Below are 22,274 nucleotides of genomic sequence, written 5' to 3' on the forward strand. Positions count from 1 at the left end.
ATAGCATCTCTATGGGCATAGTTGTAAAGATTTGCCATTTTACTTTTAAAATGTATTACCTTTTATTGTGGTATAAACACGAGTCATGATGTTTTAGATCTGATTGTCAGAAAATCACTTCAAAGGGCTCCTTTACTAACCTACCCACACACGTTCATCCACTCACATCCACCAGCCTCCAAACAGTGATGAATGGAAAGAGATATCTGTTACACAAAACACCAAAAGGTGCAATGATGTTTGGCAATTGTCATTAGGGCAGAATGTACAATGGCAAGAAAAAAAAAAAAAGCCCTTTGCAATACCTGGATTTCTGCATAAATTGGTCATCAAATTTGATCTGATCTTCAAGTCACAACAGACAAACATAGTGTGCTTACACTAATAACACACAATTATTGTATTTTTCTTGTCTATATTGAATACATAATTTAAACATTCACAGTGTAGGTTGGGAAAAGTATGTGAACCCCTAGGCTAATAACTTCTCCAAAATCTAATTGGAGTCAGGAGTCAGCTTACCTGGAGTCCAATCAATGAGACAAGATTTGAGTTTTCTAAACACAAGCATTGCCTGATCTGAACCACGCCTCGAACAAAAGAGATCTCAGAAGACCTAAGATTAAGAATTGTTGACTTGTATAAAGCTGAAAAGGGTTAAGAAAAAGTATTTCTAAAAGCGTTGATGTTCATCGGTCCATGGAAAGACAAATCGTCTATAAATGGAGAAAGTTCAACGCTGTTGCTACTCTCCCTAGGAGTGGCCGTCCTGCAAAGATGACTGCAAGAGCACAGCGCAGAATGCTCAATAAGGTTAAGAAGAATCCTAGAGTGTCAGCTAAAGACTTACAGAAATCTATTGGAACATGCTAACATCTCTGCTGATGAGTCTATGATATGATAAAAACACTAAATAAGAATGGTGTTCATGCGAGGACACCACGGAAGAAGCCACAGCTGTCCAAAAAACAACAACATTGTTGCACATCTGAAGTTCGCAAAAGAGCACCTGGATGTTCCTCAGCGCTTCTGGCAAAATATTCTGTGGACAGATTAAATTAAAGTTGACTTGTTTGGAATGAACACACAACACTATGTGTGTAGGATAAAAAGGCACAGCACACCAACATCAAAACCTCATCCCAACTGTAAAGTATGGTGGCGGGAGCATCATGGTTTGAAGCTGCTTTGCTGCCTCAGGGCCTGGACAGCTTGCTATCATCGACGGAAAAATGAATTCCCAAGTTTATCAAGACATTTTGCAGGACAATGTAAGGCTAACTCGAGAGCAGTTCACACCAGACATCCTAAAAATATTTTTGAACTGAAACAGTTTTGTAAGGAGGAATGGTCCAAAATTCCTCCGAGCCGTTGTACAGGTCTGATCTGCAACTACAGAACATGTTTGGTTGAGGTTATTGCTGCCAAAGGAGGGTCAACCAGTTACTAAATCCAAGGGTTCACATACTTTTCCCACCTTGCATTGTGAATGTTTACACAGTGTTCAATAAAGACATGAAGACATATTCTTGTTTGTGTGTTATTAGTTTAATAAGCACACTGTGTTTGTCTATTGTTGTGACTTAGATGAAGATCAGATCAAATTTCATGACCAATTTATGAAGAAATTCAGGTAATTCCAAAGGGTTCACATACTTTTTCTTGCCACTGTATGTGTTCACTGCTGTCTGTGTGAGTCTCGGTGTCGATCACTCATCTCTGCCTTGGCAAAATTTCTGTGTTCTCCTCGAACCACATCGCATTTTGGAACGTAGACTATACAACCTGTTTTCAAGTTAATTTGCTCAGTTTTCATGCCTCTGACCTGTGGGAATGATACATAATGGTGTAATAGCCTACACTTTTCTTGATATTTTGTTTTGATTGTTGTAATAGGCTCGTGTTTTACCGGTACAGCTTACCCCCACTATTTATTTTGCCGGGACACCATACTGTACCTTACCATCTTACTTTCACACCTGGTAAATATTAAAATATTTTCCAAGTAATGTCCAAAAAAACACTACGGTAAACACTACCGTATACTGCAGTAATGTCTGGCAACTAATACAGTCATATCCACAAAAATACAACAGTAAATACTACAGTATTCACTACAGTACCGGTCAAACGTTTTAGAACAACCTACTCAAAGATTTTCTTTATTTTGACTCTTTTCTACATAACACATATGTAATCATGTAGAAACTAAAAAAGTGTTAAATAAACCAAAATATATTTTATATTTGAGATTCTTCAAATAACCACCCTTTGCCTTGAGGACAGCTTTGCACACTCTTGGCATTCTCCCAATGAGCTTCACCTGCAAAGCTGTCATCAAGGCAAAGGGTGGCTATTTGATGAATCTAAAATATGAAATATATTTTGGTTTATTTAACACTTTTTTGTTTGCTACATGATTCCATATGTGTTATTTCATAGTTTTGATGTTTTCACTATTATTCTACAATGTAGAAAATAGTAAAAATAAAGAAAAACCCTTAAATCTTTTGACCGGTAGTGTTTATATTTTGTCCCGCCTTGGTCTTAGTATTTTGTGTTTTAGTTTGTTAGTTAGTCAGACCAGGGTGTGACATGGGGTTATTATGTATTGTATTTTCGTATTGGGGTTTGTAGTGTTTGGGATTGTAGTTGATTAGGGGTGTGTGTGTGTTAAATAGATTGGCTGCCTGAGGCGGTTCTCAATCAGAGTCAGGTGATTCTCGTTGTCGCTGATTGGGAACCGTATTTAGGTAGCCTGGTTTTCGCCTTGTATTTCGTGGGTGATTGTTCCTGTCTCTGTGTAGTGTGCACCAGTCAGGCTGTAATAGGTTTCACGTTCTGTTTGTTGTTTTTGTATTTATTAGTTATTCGTGTATAGTTCGTTCGTTTGTCTTTCTAATAAACATGAGTAACCTACACGCTGCATTTCGGTCCGACTCTCTTTCAACAAAAGAAGAACGCCGTTACATATTTGTTCTGCACAACCACTGCAGTGAATAATAGAGTATCTAAATATAGTAATACTTCTATAGTATTATATAGGTTATTTTCTTCATGTGTGCTTCCCTTCTTTATCAGGCTTTTGGAAAGGTTTGTAGTTGAATCTGTGCTTGAAATGCAATGCTTAACTGAGGTATCTTACAGATGTTGTATGTATGGGGACAGAGTGTGTCCATGTAATTTATTATGTGATTTGTTAAGTCACATATTACTCATGAACTAATTTAGGCTTGCCTAAAAAAGGTGCTGAATAATTACTCAATTACTTTATTTTAGTTATGAATTTTGTATTTATTAACAAGAAACAACATAGAAGGTTCTAAATACTTTTGAAAGGCACTGTATATTGTCCAAGTTACTGTATTCATCAGCTCAGAAAAATGCTTCTGGTTGTGGGTGTGTGGTTTCGATTGTCTTCCATAACATCACATTTTCATCAACTCAGAAAATGCTTCTGGTTGTGGGTGTGTGGTTTCAATAGCCTCACTCAAATAACATCACTGCAACTACATTGCTGAGTCCCATGATTTCAACATAGGAATGAGACTAAGTCACACATGCAGATTAAGTTACATAGTGCTAGTTTGAGTTGCAGCCAGCCAGGTCAAAACTAAAATATATGCATTCATAAAAATATCCAAATTTAAGCCATAGTTAAAACATGTTTTTGATCCCATACCTTTTGCTTGGAGTATACAGTATTGAGAAAATATTGAATTATTGAAACTTAAGTCATACAATAAGTTTACACAAAAATATTGCACATTTGAAATCATACTGCGCTGTGAATTTGCTTTGAGGTTTGTGTGTGTGTGCATGTGTGTGTGTGTGTGTATATGTATCCATGCATCTCTGTAAGTGGGTACGTTTGTTTGTGTGTGACTCAGTGATAAGGTCATTTTCCCGGGAAGAGCTAGTCACTCTACTCGGTAGCGGGTGCCAGCGCCTGTAGATGTCATCTGTGATGGAAACCAGAGCGTGGGCGACCCCCCTGCCATCCCTCACTCTGTGGCCCTCCGTAAGTGCATTTCGTAATCTGAAATAGAGGCGAGACCAAGCTTCTCCGTGCCACCGAGTGACTGAAACCCCCTGTCATATGAATTAACTCCTGCTCCTCGTGATGGAATGGGCTGCAGTGGCTTAGGGCACATTAAGAAGCCTGTAATACTCCGCACTGTCTCCCTCCATCTCTCTCTCCCTCCATCTCTCTCTCCCTCCTCCCTCTCTCCTCTAAGCTTATCACATGTGGTCCCATTCATCTGGTTGCTGTTGAATCATGGGGAGAACATTGATATCAAATGGCACAGCCGTAACCTCCAGGAGTGGGGGACTTGCTGGATGTGTCAGTGTGTGGAGGGGGGGTGTGTGTGAGACTATTATGTGTCCGAATACTCATACTTGCATCCTAAATAGTAAGCCGTTTTAGTATGCAAAAAATTAAGTTTAATAGTATGTGACATTTAGAAAATGAAGTCTACTTGATGTAGTGTTTGAGAGATCAGCAGCAAGTTATTATGCTCTCCTGGTTAAAATGGTATGCACGTGTTCAGTACGTTATATTGGAAATATGTATCTGATTGGATGCGCATAGTTTTATTGGCAGGCCTCATTGGTTGTTGGCCCAGGTATTCAATTGTGTTTCCTTTGAGCGGGTGCAGATGGACTCGGCCTGGAACCTATCTACTGTCATCTTGGAAATAAACCTCTTCGTGATGTTAATGCTTTTTACTGTCGAGTTCCTCTTTACAACAACTAAAAATAACCCGCTTCCATTACCCGGGGATGCAACACTTTAAATGCCCAGATGTCATAATCATTTCGGCTTTGACAACAGCTGATCAAATCATCAAAATCAAATCAAATCAAATTTTATTTGTCACATACACATGGTTAGCAGATGTTAATGCGAGTGTAGCGAAATGCTTGTGCTTCTAGTTCCGACAATGCAGTAATAACCAACAAGTAATTTAACTAACAATTCCTAAACTACTGTCTTATACACAGTGTAAGGGGATAAAGAATATGTACATAAGGATATATGAATGAGTGATGTTACAGAGCTGCATAGGCAAGATACAGTAGATGGTATCGAGTACAGTATATACATATGAGATGAGTATGTAAACAAAGTGGCATAGTTAAAGTGGCTAGTGATACATGTATTACATAAGGATGCAGTCGATGATATAGAGTACAGTATATACGTATGCATATGAGATGAATAATGTAGGGTAAGTAACATTATATAAGGTAGCATTGTTTAAAGTGGCTAGTGATATATTTACATCATTTCCCATCAATTCCCATTATTAAAGTGGCTGGAGTTGAGTCAGTGTCAGTGTGTTGGCAGCAGCCACTCAATGTTAGTGGTGGCTGTTTTACAGTCTGATGGCCTTGAGATAGAAGCTGTTTTTCAGTCTCTCGGTCCCAGCTTTGATGCACCTGTACTGACCTCGCCTTCTGGATGATAGCGGGGTGAACAGGCAGTGGCTCGGGTGGTTGATGTCCTTGATGATCTTAAAGGCCTTCCTGTAACATCGGGTGGGGTAGGTGTCCTGGAGGGCAGGTAGTTTGCCCCCGATAATGCATTGTGCAGACCTCACTACCCTCTGGAGAGCCTTACGGTTGTGGGCGGAGCAGTTGCCGTACCAGACGGTGATACAGCCCGCCAGGATGCTCTCGATTGTGCATCTGTAGAAGTTTGTGAGTGCTTTTGGTGACAAGCCGAATTTCTTCAGCCTCCTGAGGTTGAAGAGGCGCTGCTGCGCCTTCTTCACGATGCTGTCTGTGTGAGTGGACCAATTCAGTTTGTCTGTGATGTGTATGCCGAGGAACTTAAAACTTGCTACTCTCTCCACTACTGTTCCATCGATGTGGATAGGGGGGTGTTCCCTCTGCTGTTTCCTGAAGTCCACAATCATCTCCTTAGTTTTGTTGACGTTGAGTGTGAGGTTATTTTCCTGACACCACACTCCGAGGGCCCTCACCTCCTCCCTGTAGGCCGTCTCGTCATTGTTGGTAATCAAGCCTACCACTGTTGTGTCGTCCGCAAACTTGATGATTGAGTTGGAGGCGTGCGTGGCCACGCAGTCGTGGGTGAACAGGGAGTACAGGAGAGGGCTCAGAACGCACCCTTGTGGGGCCCCAGTGTTGAGGATCAGCGGGGAGGAGATGTTGTTACCTACCCTCACCACCTGGGGGCGGCCCGTCAGGAAGTCCAGTACCCAGTTGCACAGGGCGGGGTCGAGACCCAGGGTCTCGAGCTTGATGATGAGCTTGGAGGGTACTATGGTGTTGAATGCCGAGCTGTAGTCGATGAACAGCATTCTCACATAGGTATTCCTCTTGTCCAGATGGGTTAGGGCAGTGTGCAGTGTGGTTGAGATTGCATCGTCTGTGGACCTATTTGAGCGGTAAGCAAATTGGAGTGGGTCTAGGGTGTCAGGTAGGGTGGAGGTGATATGGTCCTTGACTAGTCTCTCAAAGCACTTCATGATGACGGAAGTGAGTTCTACGGGGCCGGTAGTCGTTTAGCTCAGTTACCTTAGCTTTCTTGGGAACAGGAACGATGGTGGCCCTCTTGAAGCATGTGGGAACAGCAGACTGGTATAGGGATTGATTGAATATGTCCGTAAACACACCAGCCAGCTGGTCTGCGCATGCTTTGAGGGCGCGGCTGGGGATGCCGTCTGGGCCTGCAGCCTTGCGAGGGTTAACACGTTTAAATGTTTTACTCACCTCGGCTGCAGTGAAGGAGAGACCACATTTTTCTGTTGCAGGCAGTGTCAGTGGCACTGTATTGTCCTCAAAGCGGGCAAAAAAGTTATTTAGTCTGCCTGGGAGCAAGACATCCTGGTCCGTGACTGGGCTGGATTTCTTCCTGTAGTCCGTGATTGACTGTAGACCCTGCCACATGCCTCTTGTGTCTGAGTCGTTGAATTGGGATGCTACTTTGTCTCTGTACTGACGCTTAGCTTGTTTGATAGCCTTACGGAGGGAATAGCTGCATTGTTTGTATTCAGTCATGTTACCAGACACCTTGCCCTGATTGAAAGCAGTGGTTCGCGCTTTCAGTTTCACGCGAATGCTGCCATCAATCCAAGGTTTCTGGTTAGGGAATGTTTTAATCGTTGCTATGGGAACGACATCTTCAACGCACGTTCTAATGAACTCGCACACCGAATCAGCGTATTTGTCAATGTTGTTATTTGACGCAATACGAAACATGTCCCAGTCCACGTGATGGAAGCAGTCTTGGAGTGTGGAGTCAGCTTGGTCGGACCAGCGTTGGACAGACCTCAGCGTGGGAGCTTCTTTTTTTAGCTTTTGTCTGTAGGCAGGTATCAGCAAAATGGAGTCGTGGTCAGCTTTTCCGAAAGGGGGGCGGGGCAGGGCCTTATATGCGTCGCGGAAGTTAGAGTAACAGTGATCCAAGGTTTTTCCGCCCCTGGTTGCGCAATCGATATGCTGATAAAATTTAGGGAGTCTTGTTTTCAGATTAGCCTTGTTAAAATCCCCAACAACGATGAATGCAGCCTCCGGATAAATGATTTCCAGTTTGCAAAGAGTTAAATAAAGTTCGTTCAGAGCCATCGATGTGTCTGCTTGGGGGGGGATATATACGGCTGTGATTATAATCGAAGAGAATTCTCTTGGTAGATAATGCAGTCTACATTTGATTGTGAGGAATTCTAAATCAGGTGAACAGAAGGATTTGAGTTCCTGTATGTTTCTTTCATCGCACCATGCCTCGTTAGCCATAAAGCATACACCCTCACCCCTCTTCTTACCAGAAAGGTGTTTGTTTCTGTCGGCGCGATACGTGGAGAAACCCGTTGGCTGCACCGCTTCGGATAGCGTCTCTCCAGTGAGCCATGTTTCCGTGAAGCACAGAACGTTACAGTCTCTGATGTCCCTCTGGAATGCTACCCTTGCTCGGATTTCATCAACCTTGTTGTCAAGAGACTGGACATTGGCAAGAAGAATGCTAGGAAGTGGGGCACGATGTGCCCGTCTCCGTAGTCTGACCAGAAGACCGCTACGTTTCCCTCTTTTTCTGAGTCGTTTTTTGGGGTCGCTGCATGCGATCCATTCCGTTGTCCTATTTGTAAGGCAGAACACAGGATCCGCGTCGCGAAAAACATATTCTTGGTCGTACTGATGGTGAGTTGACGCTGATCTTATATACAGTAGTTCTTCTCGGCTGTATGTAATGAAACCTAAGATGACCTGGGGTACTAATGTAAGAAATAACACGTAAAAAAAACAAAAAACTGCATAGTTTCCTAGGAACGCGAAGCGAGGCGGCCATCTCTGTCGGCGCCGGAAGTCCCTGGTTTAGGATGCAGCACACTGCATTCCAAAGCATTGGAAGAGGGGCTGCGAGTTTTGAAAGCTATATCGCCAAGTAAACAACAAAACAACTTGGAAGATGGTAAATAGCGAAGCTTCTGTGGTGGTGTAATTCCTTTTTATTTGTAGCTATTATTTATTTATTTTTGGTCAAGTCCTTTTTTAAAACCAAAGTGGATTTATTTTCCAATTGAAAAGTGTTTTTTTGTTTACATGATATTTGTACATGTTATGTTGGTGTGTGTTTTACGTTCAACATTTCAACAACTAAAAATGACACTCGCACATCTGAGCTATCTTGTTGCAGGTGCATGGTAACAGTTTATATACATAGACTATTTTTTTACCTGCTCTTGCTAGTATGACTTTTTTATTCAAGCTTACGTTTCGCCTCTTGGCCTTCATCAGAGCCTTCTGCTCTTTGCTCTCTTATGAACGAAATGAACCATCTCTGGTATAGTAATAATATTAACGTTTTACCGGTACCGCATACCCCCACTACCCCTGTTTGAACTGCATTGTGGGATGAGCTGAAATAATGCCTCAAGCCAGGAGGTAGAGCTGGAAGTTAACCTTCATGGAGCAACCTTGTTCATCTTAATATTTCATTTCTGGCAAAGACATAAAGAAGCACCCATGACCTAAAATCTGAGCAAGGGAATATTCCATTGATTCCACTGTGCCAGGCAGCTCAATCATGCGCAGCTGAAGTATTTTGAAATAACACAAATGCTATTTGAATGCAGGTCTGGATGAGAGCTTCTGCTGAATGACTGAAACGTAACATAGACAGTGTCTGAAATGGCATCTTATTCAATTCAATAGTCCAAAGTAGTGCACTGCATAAGGAGTGTAGGATGCCATTGAAGACAGACCATGTAATGGACTCTTCCTTTGTTGTCTCTGCAGGCCAGTTGGCTGTGGGCACCTGTGAGATTGTGATGCTCAACAGAGACAGCAGCATGCCCAGATGCAACATTGCCCGTCAGACTGCCCGCTGTGCCTGCAGGAGAGGCCAGATCGCTGGCACCACGAAGGCCAGGCCAGCCTGCGTCGACGGTAAGTGTCAACAATTGCGGTTAGTTTTCAGAAATCCTCATTGGAGGATTTTGGATTTCATGCTTATTCCCTCATGATTCTAGGAATCTACCAACTGGGATTTCTGGAAAAGTAGGTAATTTTTCAACCCTATCTGTATCTCTCCATGGTCATCTTCTTCTTACATGGAGATCAACCACACTTGACCACCCCCCTGCCCCAGTCCGCACTGCTCTGCAGTACATAAACAACAGGACATATCTGGCGTATCTGGTACCACACAGTCTTTGTCATACTGTCTCTGGCTCCTGCGATGCAAATTAGCTAAGAGAGAACTATGATTATAGAATAAGGATATTGATTATTATTGGCTGCTAGAGTTGTAATGGTTCAAAGTGCTGGCCGTGCTGCTGCTCCAGTTTCAACTGTTCTGCCTGTGATTATTATTATTTGACCATGCTGGTCATTTATGAACATTTGAACATCTTGGCCATGTTCTGTTATAATCTCCACCCGGCACAGCCAGAAGAGGACTGGCCACCCTCATAGACTGGTTCCTCTCTAGGTTTCTTCCTAGGTTTTGGCCTTTCTAGGGAGTTTTTCCTAGCCACCGTGCTTCTACACCTGCATTGCTTGCTGTTTGGGGTTTTAGGCTGGGTTTCTGTACAGCACTTTGAGATATCAGCTGATGTACGAAGGGCTATATAAATACATTTGATTTGATTTGATTCACCAAACCCACGTTTTGGTGCGTATTGCGGTTTTGGGGTCACGGTTCGGTTTCAGTACAGATGAAAAATTAAATGCCAATGTTCAGCATTCACAATGTTCCTTGCATAGTCTGTTGTGACCAGATTGTTATGTTGGGCCTCACAAGTTTCCACTCTGATGCTGCATTTGTAGCAATGTGGGAGGGGGGGGGGGGATTTACCAGTTGTGAAGTCTTAAATACCAGTCGGATGCATTCATGTGATTTGAACTCTTTGGGAAATGCTGATTGGCTAATTGCCAACAAGCTGTGTCAACCATAAACTAAAAGTCGCTCTGGATAAGAGCGTCTGCCAAATGACTTAAATGTAAATGTAAATGTAAAAGAACAGCTATCATCCTTGAAAACAAATTATAGAGTTCAAAAACCACATTAATAGATTGCTTTTTATAAATAATGTTTTGTTGCATTTAACTGTCGAAAATGCCGATATCGTGGCCATTTCCTTAGTAGGTGATGTCAGAGGTCACTGTGGGAGAAGTGGGTGCTCAGAATGATCGTTTCAAGTTTTAATGTCAGATGCACAAATACAGTGAAATGCCTTTCTTGCAAACTCCAAACCAAACAATTCAATAATCAAATAAGAATGGAATACTAGAAAAATGTGGAAGCTCACCCCCTACCCCTTACCCTAACCCCTATCCTTAAACATAACCAGAGACCATCCTAGAGAAATGAATGACACGTCCCATTTACTCTTTATGATTTCCCTGTTAAAAGAGGTGCGTTTTCTGTTCTACTTTGCAGAAGCTTGAATTGTTTATCGTGTGTGGTTTTTTCCTGAGTGAGTTTTTGAGACTTAGTGTTTGTTGTTTTTCAAGTGTACTGTGATCCTGCAACTACCGTTTCTCAGTAAAGTATTATGTTCATCTTTAACCACTGATTCCTCATCTGGTCTCTCCTCTACTCCTGGGTCCAACCTCACCACATCACAGTAAGCTTCTGCCTCAACATGGTCCCAGCAGAGATCACCCAGGTCCAGAATGCTAAAACCCACCAAGGAACACCGCTGGGGCGGCAGCAAGAACAACTCTCCCAGATATCGGAGACCCTTCGGGCACTTACAGATTCCCTCTTACAGATTACCTAGCCCAACCCAGGAGGAGTCAATGCTCAAGTCTCATTGCCCAGTGCTAAAAGCTTTGCCGTAGTTCCTCCGGAGAACCTGCACTGGGAACCCAATATCCCAGCCCCCGAGTGCTATGGCGGCCAGCCGGGAGGATGCAAGGGGTTTCCTCACTCAGCGCTCTCTGGTGTTCAAGCTACCGTCTCCTCGTTCCACACCGATCCAGCCATGATCTCCTACATCATCACTCTACTCTCGGGCAAGGCCCTTGCGTGGGCAACGGCGATGTGGGAATAGCAGCCACCATCCTACAGTTCCATATTAGCCTTCACTGCTGAGCAAAGACGATTCTTCAACCACTCAGTCGGCGGAAGAGCAGCGGCAAGCAGACTGTTCAACCTCCGCCAAGGGTCCAGACAAGTGGCTCACTTCGTCATTGAGTTCTTCACCCTCGCCGCAGAGAGTGGGTGGAATACTTAGGCACCAGGGACTGTCTAACTCCATCAAGGATGACCTGGCCGCTCTGGAAGTGGGAGAGGACCTCGACTCCCTGATAATGCTGAACATCAGGATTGACAACTGCATCCGAGAACGTGTGAGACAGCGCCTTTTTGACACCAAACACTCTGGTTCCCGGAGCACCCCAGCCCAACAATTAGGAGCCCAGGCAGCTGGGACGCACAAGTCTGAGCCCACAGGAACGTGACAGGTGCATGCGCGGCGGCTGCTGCCTCTAATGCGAAGGTCTTGGCCATCTCCGTTCTACATGCCCAGAGTTGACGGGAAATGCCGGGGCTCACCAGGACAAGCTGTGCAGTTAGACCCCAGCTACCCATTCACCGTCCAACACTACCCACAACCCTCCATTGGGACAACCGTCAGCACCACATTCGAACCTTCGTGGACTCCGGGGACGTGGATAATTTCAATGACCAAGACTTCGCCAGATAATTACAAATCCCCTGCGTGAAATCACCCATCCCTCTGTAGATTCAAGACCTCGGTGGATGCCCCATCGGCTCCGTCCAGGTGGAATATCAAGCCCATTCCACCGCAGTTTAGGGTGAACCACTGTAAGACTCTTAGTTTTCTGTTGATTACTGCTCCCGAGAACCCCCTTATCCTAGGGTACCCCTGGCTAGTGCTACATAACCCACTATTCTCCTGGTCAATGGGACACCTACTAGATGCCTAAGACCCCCACCAAGAGCCTCATTGTGTTCCCCGGGATCAATTGAAGACCAAGACTTTTCCTCTCTCCCTCCCGAGGACTTCGACCTCTGGGTGGCCTTCAGTAAGAGGCAATCCACCACCATCCCTCCTCATCCATATGACTGCGCTATAATACTCCTATCCGGCTCTACCCCTCCCCGGGGCCGTCTGTACTCCCTCTCGACCCCTGAAGCAACAGTCATGGACAATTACTTCCGGGAGTCGCTGGAGGCAGGTTTCATTTGATCATCTACATCCCCAAGTGCAACAGGCTTCTTATTCGTGGGAAAGGAAAATGGAGTTCTGCGTTCCTGCATCGATTCCAGAGGGCTGAACAGGATTATGATTAAGAATCGTTACCCCTGATTTCTGATTTCCACCACCTTGGAGTTGGCCTATGGGGCCCAATTCTTCACCAAACTGGACCTCTGCAACGCTAATAATCTGGTGAGAATCAGGGAGGGCGATGGATGAATGGAAGACAGCCTTACCCGAATGGGAAGGGGAGCCACCTTCAGTCGGAGTCGTGACAGAACCAAAGTCCCTGTTACGGACAGTTCGGTACAAATACATTCTATGTCCTTTTTTCTATGTTTTGTATTTCTATGTCTTGGCCTGGTATGGTTCTCAATCAGGGACAGCTGTCTATCGTTGTCTCTGATTGAGAACCATACTTAGGTACCCTTTTCCCCCACCTGCTTTGTGGGAAGTTATTAACTTTGTAGTTACATCTCTTAATGGAATTACAGCATAGAGTGGTAGTGAAGGATGTGCTGTCTAAAGGAAATACCTACCACAGCGCAAATGCAACTGATCATTACTTGTGTTACCGTAGTGGGTTTGGGAACTTTGCCTGTAAATATAATTGTGGAGGTAAATGGAAATGTAGAGGACTTCATGATTTGATGGTTATTCAGATTCTCTTTCTATCATTTTCTCCTGCACCCCCCCACCTCACTGTACTTGTGCCTGTGACATTAAAACTTGAAATATCATCTTGAGCACCCACTTCTCCCACATGGTGACCTGTGATGTCACCTACTAAAGAAATGGCCTCTATAATGGCATTTATGACAGTTAAATGCAGTCTGGGTGGGGGGCCATGATGACAGGTGTCACAGCTCTCCCTATGTGACTACTTTACCCCAGGTGATATTCAGTAGGACACAACGTTCGAAAACGTTTTAAATGGAAAAATAAAATGACCGTAGCACCACCCCGTTTCACTCTGTTTAATAGCGTTTTTTCCTATTGGACATGACCCAGCTGATTCGGTCCGTCTTCCAGCCAGGCTGTGCTATAGCGCTCTGTTGGTCCCTCTGATGCACACTTTGTTAGCCCTTCAGCAGTTGAATTTGGCTGTCACATAATATAAGCACATCTACGTTTATGAATGACTGATCAATCTATGCTTTGTTATGTCTGATGGGTCGTGCTGACAATCCAATTCGCAGAGGGAAATTGAATTGTCGGGCTGGATAGCTGGACTTTTTCAGCAGATGAAGGAATTGAGCAGTAAACTAAAGGACATTTCGAATGCTTTTGTCATTAAAGCTAGGTCTATGTGGTCTCTGAATCCCTTTTTTACCCTTTTCCATTTCTAATATGATATTGGAAAACAGTTGGTGTTCAGTCAGACGTTGTTCTGTGTGTGTGCGTGCTGGTGTGCATACTGGCATGTGTGTGCACGACCATGCTAAGTCCCATGGAATGACAGATCTATACAGGACAGCAGTATCCAGCTCAAACGGCCAACCCAACTATTGAAAACATTGACAAGGGGTTATCCTTTACTGACATCATGTCACAATCACTAGGGACACAAACTCATTCACTCTCATGGGGGACATTTGCCACTGTCGTCCCTCTCTTTCAATTTGCCCACCATCATAAAGTCAGAAGGACCTTTTGGTAAACTGAAAGGAACAACAGTTCATGCCAGGTCCTGAGAGGACCGATTTAATCTTTGAACAGACTTGAACACATGCACACAAACATACACACACACAGACACACACACCCAGTGTGAGGAACAATCAGTGTTAAATAGCGTCAACAAAGACTAATGCTAATTCATTGTTTTCCGGACAGATTATAAGCGAGCACAAGAGTGGCCATCATTACATTACATCTAGACTGATGACATTCAAAGGTTCTAATCAAGAACCCCTGATTGTGAAATACTTCTTTCACTCTCTCCTCTCTCTTCATCTTTCTCTATCTAGATGTCTATCATCTCTCTCTCTCTTCACTCTCTCATACTCTCCTTGCTCTCTGGTTTTTATTACTGTTAAAATGCACTAAAGTGTGAATTTAAACGTTGATTTACATTAGCTCAATTGAGCTTGGTTCTAACTCTTGGTCCCACCCTCTCTCACCCTCTTTCTGTTTCACTGTATCTCCTCTCGCACCCTTCTCTCTGTCTCCTTAGTGCGTATCGTAAGGACTAGACAGTGGTGTGAGATGGCACCCTGCTTGGAGGGAGAGATGTGTGGCCTCCTCTTCAACCGCTCTGGTTGGACCTGTACCAAAGGTAGTGGCCACATCAAGACAGTCACGGTAAGACGTAGCCTTACAGAGTCATGTATGGAGTACACATTGAAACATGCAACTGCCATTAGCGTTGTAACAGGAATGGAGATAGGGGGATTTACATGGATTTTGAATAATGTGGATCTGTAACTGTGCTGTTATCATTGGTTGTAAATAACTTTGATACACAATTATGATACAATAAGTGAGGGATAGAGAAAGGGAGTGTGTGAATGTGCATAAATAAATAAATACATTTTGCCTACATTTGGTGTATCATTTTACTGCCTATTCCCTATTCACACGGGACTAGTTGGTTATGTAGCCTATTTATTGCCCCAGAATGTCTGTTATTCCAGAGGACGATTTGGATGGGACGCATTTTTTCTGCCCCCTGTAATAAACAAATATGTTTTCGAGATGTGAAGATATTTCAACTTTGGTTGTGGCCATATAATGTGTCCATAATCATAATCATTTGGATATTTTAGCGATCCACCGTAGAAGACGTCCCAAAAACATCCAAGATGGCATAGCAGTCAGACGTCTTTGTCCTTTGTCTTGTCGTGTCCCATGTATATATCTTTATGTTTTTCTTCGTATCTTTTTTATATTTTTCTAAACCTCAACTTCAAAATAATCTCCTGCAACCCACCTCACCAAATGTGGTGTGGATCTTTTTTTCTAAAGTATTTTTATTTACCTCGGAACTGGAATCTGACCTTTAGCTCAGAAAGCTCTCACCAGTTTGTACAACGGAAGCTCTGAACCTTTTCACCGGATCATCACAGCTAGCTAGCTGCAATCCGAGTGACTACTCCTGGCTAACGCCTGTCTCGAAGCAAGCACCAATTAGCCTGGAGCTAACCCATGCTAGGCCCATTCTCCCGGCTAGCTGAAGAGGCCCATCAGCCACTCCTGGGCTCCAATACCCGGACCCCTTATACTGCCGGGTATTGTATGAGGCACAGAACCCCGCCGATCCTTCACGACTGGATTAACGACGTAACCTACTCGAGGGGGTACTGAACTGGCCCCTATGCAGCGACGTCCCCTGAATGCCCATCTGCTATCCACGGCCCGCTAGCTGCTCGCCAAGGCCCGCAAGCTGTCTAGAGCATATTGGACTGTTAGCTGAATAGATCCATCAGCCAATTTCTTGGGCCACTATACCTATTTTGCCAATTGGACTTGGACCCCTCTGCTACTCGGAACCCTACTAATCCATCACAACTGGTCTATCGATGTCACCACCCGCGGAGGCTAAAACAGACTTTACTCCGTCGAGACGTCCTTCTAAGGCTGTCTGAATCGCCGTGTCTTCAGCAAGCCCAACCACTCACTGGACCCCTATGATCACTTGGCTACGCATGCCTTTCCCTAATATCAATATGCCTTCTCCATTATGGTCCTGGTTAGTGATTATGGTCTTATTTCACTGTAGAGCCTCGAGCCCTGCTCAATTTGCCTTGACCAACCATTTAGTTCCACGTTCCACATATGGTGACATCACCTGGTTTAAATGTCTCTAGAGACAATATCTCTCTCATCATTACTCAATGCCTAGGTTTACCTTTAATGTACTCACATCCTACCATACCTTTGTCTGTACATTATTCCTTGAACTTATTCTATCGCGCCCAGAAACCTGCTCCTTTTACTCTCTGTTCCGAACGTACTAGACGACCAGTTCTGTTAGCCTTTAACCGTACACTTATCCTACTCCTCCTCTGTTTCTCTGGTAATGTAGAGGTTAATCCAGGCCCTGCAGTGCCTAGCTCCACCCCAACTCCCCAGGTGCTCTCATTTGTTGACTTCTGTAACCGTAAAAGCCTTGGTTTCATGCATGTTAACATTAGAAGCCTCCTCCCTAAGTTTAATTTATTCACTGCTTTAGCACACTCTGCCAACCCGGATGTCCTAGCCATGTCTAAATCCTGGCTTAGGAAGACCACCAAAACCCCTGAAATTTCCATCCCTAACTACAACATCTTCCGACAAGATAGAACTGCCAAAGGGGGCGGTGTTGTAATCTACTGCAGAGATAGCCTGCAGATTTCTGTCATACTATCCAGGTCTGTACCCAAACAATTCGAGCTTCTACTTTTAAAAATCCACCTTTCCAGAAACAAGTCTCTCACCGTTGCCACTTGCTATAGACCACCCTCTGCCCCCAGCTGTGCCCTCGACACCATATGTGATTTGATTGCCCCCCATCTATCTTCAGAGCTCGATCTGCTAGGTGACCTAAACTGGGACATGCTTAACAAGTCCAATACCTAAAATGAAAGATGAACACCTTGTTCATCTACGGCGAAAACACAACATATATTTATGTTAGACCACCACCAAACCAAAGAGAAAACTTAGCCATTTTTTTTCCAGCAAAAGATAAAAATCACAAAAGCAGGATTTAAAAACAAAATCTATCACTAACCTCTTGAAAATCTTCATCAGATGACAGTCATATGACATGTTACACAGTACATTTATGTTTTGTTCGTTAATATGCATTTTATATCCATAAATCTCGGTTTACATTGACGCCATGTTCAGAAAATCCTCCAAAATATCCGGAGGAATTATAGAAAGCTACGTCAGATAACAGAAATACTCATCATAAACTTTGACTTAAGATACATGTTCTACATATAATTAAAGATACACTTAATGCAACCGCTGTGTCACATTTTTTTAACGTTACGGAAAAAGCCTAACATTGCAATAATCTGAGACGGCGCTCAGACGTAACAATATTTCTCCACCATGTTGGAGTCAACAGAAATACAAAATTACAACATAAATATTCCTTTACCTTTGATGATCTTTCATCAGAATGTAGTGCAAGGAGTCCAAGTTCAACAATAAATAATTTTGTTTCATAATGTTCAAGTCCAGTGTCCTAGTAGCAGCATTTGCTACCACTTTCAGCTCACATGCCCAAAAAATGACTTCTGGTCCAGGATAACTGCATGGAAACTTCCAAAACTTCCAAAAGACATATTACAGGTCGAAGAAACTGGTCAAAGTGCAGAATCAATCTTCAGGATGTTATAATCATATATATCCAATAGCATTCCAACCGAATCATTCGTTTTCATCTGGGGCTGATTGGAACAGCCGAAGCACTCAAAGACAAACACGACACAACATAATGGTCTTCTTTTGCGACACCAACTACTTTCCTTCCCATTAGGTCAAAGTTCACAGCAAATGCTCCATTACACTTTCTACTGAATGAGGACATCTAGTGGAAGACGTAGGAAGTGTTTCCAGATCCATAACTTGCTGGGAAGGGAGGGGGCGATGATGTCAAAGTTGCCCCAACTTTCAGGATTTGAAAACTTGTTTGGAAGATTGCCTGCCCTGTGAGTTCTGTTATACTCACAGACATAATTCAAACGGTTTTAGAAACTTGAGTGTTTTCTATCCAATATTAATTATAATATGCATATATTAGCAATTTAGGACAGATTTTGATGCAGTTCACTATGGGCACGCAATTCATCCAAAGTGAAAATACTGCCCCTATCTGTAAGTGGTTTTAACACCCCGGCCATCCTACAATTTTAGCTCAATCTCAAACAAATGATCAATGAACCCATCAGTTACAACCCCAAATCCATAAACACGGGCCCCCTCATAGATATCATTCTAACCAACTTGCCCTCTAAATACACCTCTGTTGTTGTCAACCAAGATCTCAGCGATCACTGCCTCATTGCCTGCATCCGTAATGGGTCTGCGGTGGGTCTGCGGACCCTCATCACTATCAAACGCTCCCTGAAACACTTCAGCGAGCAGGCCTTTCTAACCAACCTGGCCCGGGTTTCCTGGAAGGATATTGACCTCATCCCGTCAGTAGAGGATGCCTGGATATTCTTTAGAACTGTCTTTCTTCATCACCATCTTACATAAGCATGCCCCATTCCAAAAATGTAGAACCAGGAACAGATATCGCACTTGGTTGTCTAAAGACTTGACTGCCCTCGACCATCACAAAAACACGCTGTGGCATGCTGCACTAGCATCGAATAGCCCCTGTGATATGCAACTTTTCAGAGAAGTTAGGAACCAATTTACACAGGCAGTTGGGAAAGCTAAGACTATCTTTTTCAAGCAGAAATGTTCATCCTGTAGCACAAACTCAAAATTGTTCTGGAACTCCGTAAAGTCCAAAGTCCATGGAGAATAAGAGCACCTCCTCCCAGCTGCACTGAGGCTAGGAAACACTGTCACCACCGATAAATCCACTATAATTGAGAATGTCAAGAAGCATTTTTCTACGGCTGGCCATGCTTTCCACCTGGCTATCCCTAACCCAAACAACAACCCTGCTCCCCCCGTAGCACTCACGTCTGTAGCCATGAAGTACTTTGAAAGGTTGGTCATGGCTCAACATTATCTCAGAAAACCTAGTCCCACTCCAATTTGTGTACCGCCGCAACAGATCCACAGATGATACAGTCTCCATTGCACTCCACACTGCCCTTTCCCACCTGGACAAAAGGAACACCTACGTGAGAATACTATTCATTGATGACAGCTCAGCATTTAACACCATAGTGTCCATGACGCTCATTAATAAGCTAAGGACCCTGGGACTAAACACCTCCCTCTGCAACTGAATCCTGGACTTCCTGACGGGCCGCCCCCAGGTGGTAAGAGTAGGTAACAACACATCTGTCATGCAGATCCTCAACACAGGGGCCCCTCAGGGGTGTGTGCTCATACCCCTCCTGTACTTCCTGTTCACCCATGACTGCATGGCCAGGCACGACTCCAACACATCATTAAGTTTGCCGACGACACAACAGTGCCTGATCACCAACAACGAAGAGACAGCCTATAGAGAGGTCAGAGACCTGGCAATGTGGTGCCAGGCTAACAACCTCTCCAACGTGATCAAGACAAAGGAAAAAGGAGGACCGAGCACGCCCCCATTCTCATCGAGGCTCTAGAGAAGCAGGTTGTGAACATCAAGTTCCTTGGTGTCCACACCACCAACAAACTATCATGGTCCAAACACACCAAGAGTCGTGAAGAGGGCACGACAACGCCTTTGGCCCCTCAGGAGACTGAAAAGGTTTGGCATGGATCCTCAGATCCTCAAAATGTTCTACAGCTACAGACACACCTACTCATTCAAGAGTTTTTCTTTATTTTGTACTATTTTCTACATAGAATAATAGTGAAGGTATCTAAACTATTAAATAATACATATTGAATCATGTAAACTCGGCAAAAAAAGAAACATCCTCTCACAGTCAACTGCATTTATTTTCAGAAAACGTAACGTGTAAATATTTGTGTGAACATAAGATACAACAACTGAGACATAAACTGAACAAGTTCCACAGACATGTCACTAACATAAATTGAATAATGTGTCCCTGAACAAAGGGTGGGTCAAAAGTAAACGTAACAGTCAGTATCTGGTGTGACCACTAGCTGCATTAAGTACTGCAGTGCATCTCCTCCTCATGGGCTTCACCAGGTTTGCCAGTTCTTGCTGTGAGATGTTAGCCCACTCTTCCACCAAGGCACCTAAAAGTTCCCAGACATTTCTGGGGGGAATGGCCCAAGCACTCACCCTCAGATCCAACAGGTCCCAGATGTGTTCAATGGGATTGAGATCCGGGCTCTTCGCTGGCCATGGCAGAACACTGACATTCCTGTCTTGCAGGAAATCACACACAGAATGAGCAGTATAGCTGGTGGCATTGTCATGCTGGAGGGTCATGTCAGGATGAGCCTGCAGGAAGGGTACCACATGAGGGAGGAGGATGTCTTCCCTGTAACGCACAGCGTTGAGATTGACTGCAATGACAACAAGTTTAGTCCGATGATGCTGTGACACACCACCCCAGACCATGACGGACCTTCCACCTCCAAATCGATCCTGCTCCAGAGTACAGGCCTCGGCTTAACATTCATTCCTTCGACGATAAACGCGAATCTGACCATCACCCCAGGTGAGACAAAACCACGACTCATTAGTGATTAGCACTTTTTTCCAGTCCTGTCTGGTCCAGCAACAGTGGGTTTGTGCCCATTGGCGATGTTGTTGCCGGTGATGCCTGGTGAGGACCTGTCTTACAACAGGCCGACAAGCCCTCAGTCCAGCCTCTCTCAGCCTATTGCGGACAGTCTGAGCACTGATGGTGGGATTGTGCATTCCTGGTGTAACTCGGGCAGTTGTTGCCATGCTGTACCTGTCCCGCAGGTGTGATGTTCAGATGTACCGATCCTTTGCAGGTGTTGTTACACGTGGTCTGCCACTGCGAGGATGAGCAGCTGTCCGTCCTGTCTCTCTGGAGCTCTGTCTTAGAAGTGTCACAGTACGAACATTGCATTTTATTGCCCTGGCCACATCTGCAGTCCTCATGCCTCCATGCAGCATGCCTAAGGCATGTTCATGCAGATGAGCAGGGACCCTGGACATCTTTCTTTTGGTGTTTTTCAGAGTCAGTAGAAAGGCCTCTTTAGTGTCCTAAGTTTTCATAACTGTGACCTTAATTGACTACCGTCTGTAAGCTGTTAGTGTCTTAACGACCGTTCCACAGGTGCGTGTTCATTAATTGTTTATGGTTCATTGAACAAGCATGGGAAACCGTGAAGTTATTTGGAATTTGACTAATTATCTTTGAAAGACAGGGTCCTGAAAATGGACGTTTCTTTTTTTTCAGGGTTTATTTTGATTTGTTTAACACTTTTTTGTTTACTGCATCATGCCATATGTGTAATTTCATAGTTGTGATGTCTTCACTGTTATTCTACAATGTAGAAAATAGTAAAAATAAAGAAAAGCCCTGGAATGAGTAAATGTTCCCAAACTTTTGACTGGTACTGTATATATTACCACAACTTACCGGTGCCCCCGCACATTGATTCTGTTACCAGAACTCCCTGTATAAAGCTCATCGACTGTTATTTTATCATTGCTCCTTAATTATTTAATATACACTTTTTTTCTTAAAACTGCATTGTTGGTTAAGGGCTTGTGAGGTAGCATTTCACTGTGAGGTCTACTCTTGTTTATTTCGGTGCACGTGATAAATAAAATTTGATTTGATTTGAAATGTGTTTCATGATGTTGCAAGGGCTAGGGGAAGCTGCAGTCATAAAAGGTGAGCCCGTAAAAGGTGAGCGCCTTGAAATAGTGGAGGAGTACAAATTCCTTGGACTAGTCATCGACAACAAGCTATCCTGGGATCAGTGTTCTGACGCTATTTTTAAGAAAGGCCAACAGAGACTGTATTTCCTACGGAAACTACACTTTTTAACGTTGATCTAATGGTT

General features: G+C 43.8%; 1 protein-coding gene across 1 annotated transcript in view; it reads left to right on the forward strand.

The window, feature by feature from the left end:
- Positions 1 to 22,274, forward strand: part of LOC135527612 (chemokine-like protein TAFA-5) — a 61,586-nt gene that overhangs the window by 11,281 nt on the left and 28,031 nt on the right. Inside the window, exons 2-3 of the mRNA XM_064956104.1 lie at positions 9,265 to 9,414; positions 14,872 to 14,999. Coding sequence (XP_064812176.1) covers positions 9,265 to 9,414; positions 14,872 to 14,999 — 278 coding nt within the window. The remainder of the gene's footprint in view (positions 1 to 9,264; positions 9,415 to 14,871; positions 15,000 to 22,274) is intronic.

The sequence above is a fragment of the Oncorhynchus masou genome, chromosome 33 (genome assembly GCF_036934945.1).
Source record: "Oncorhynchus masou masou isolate Uvic2021 chromosome 33, UVic_Omas_1.1, whole genome shotgun sequence".
In the NCBI taxonomy this organism is placed as follows: Eukaryota; Metazoa; Chordata; class Actinopteri; order Salmoniformes; family Salmonidae; genus Oncorhynchus; species Oncorhynchus masou.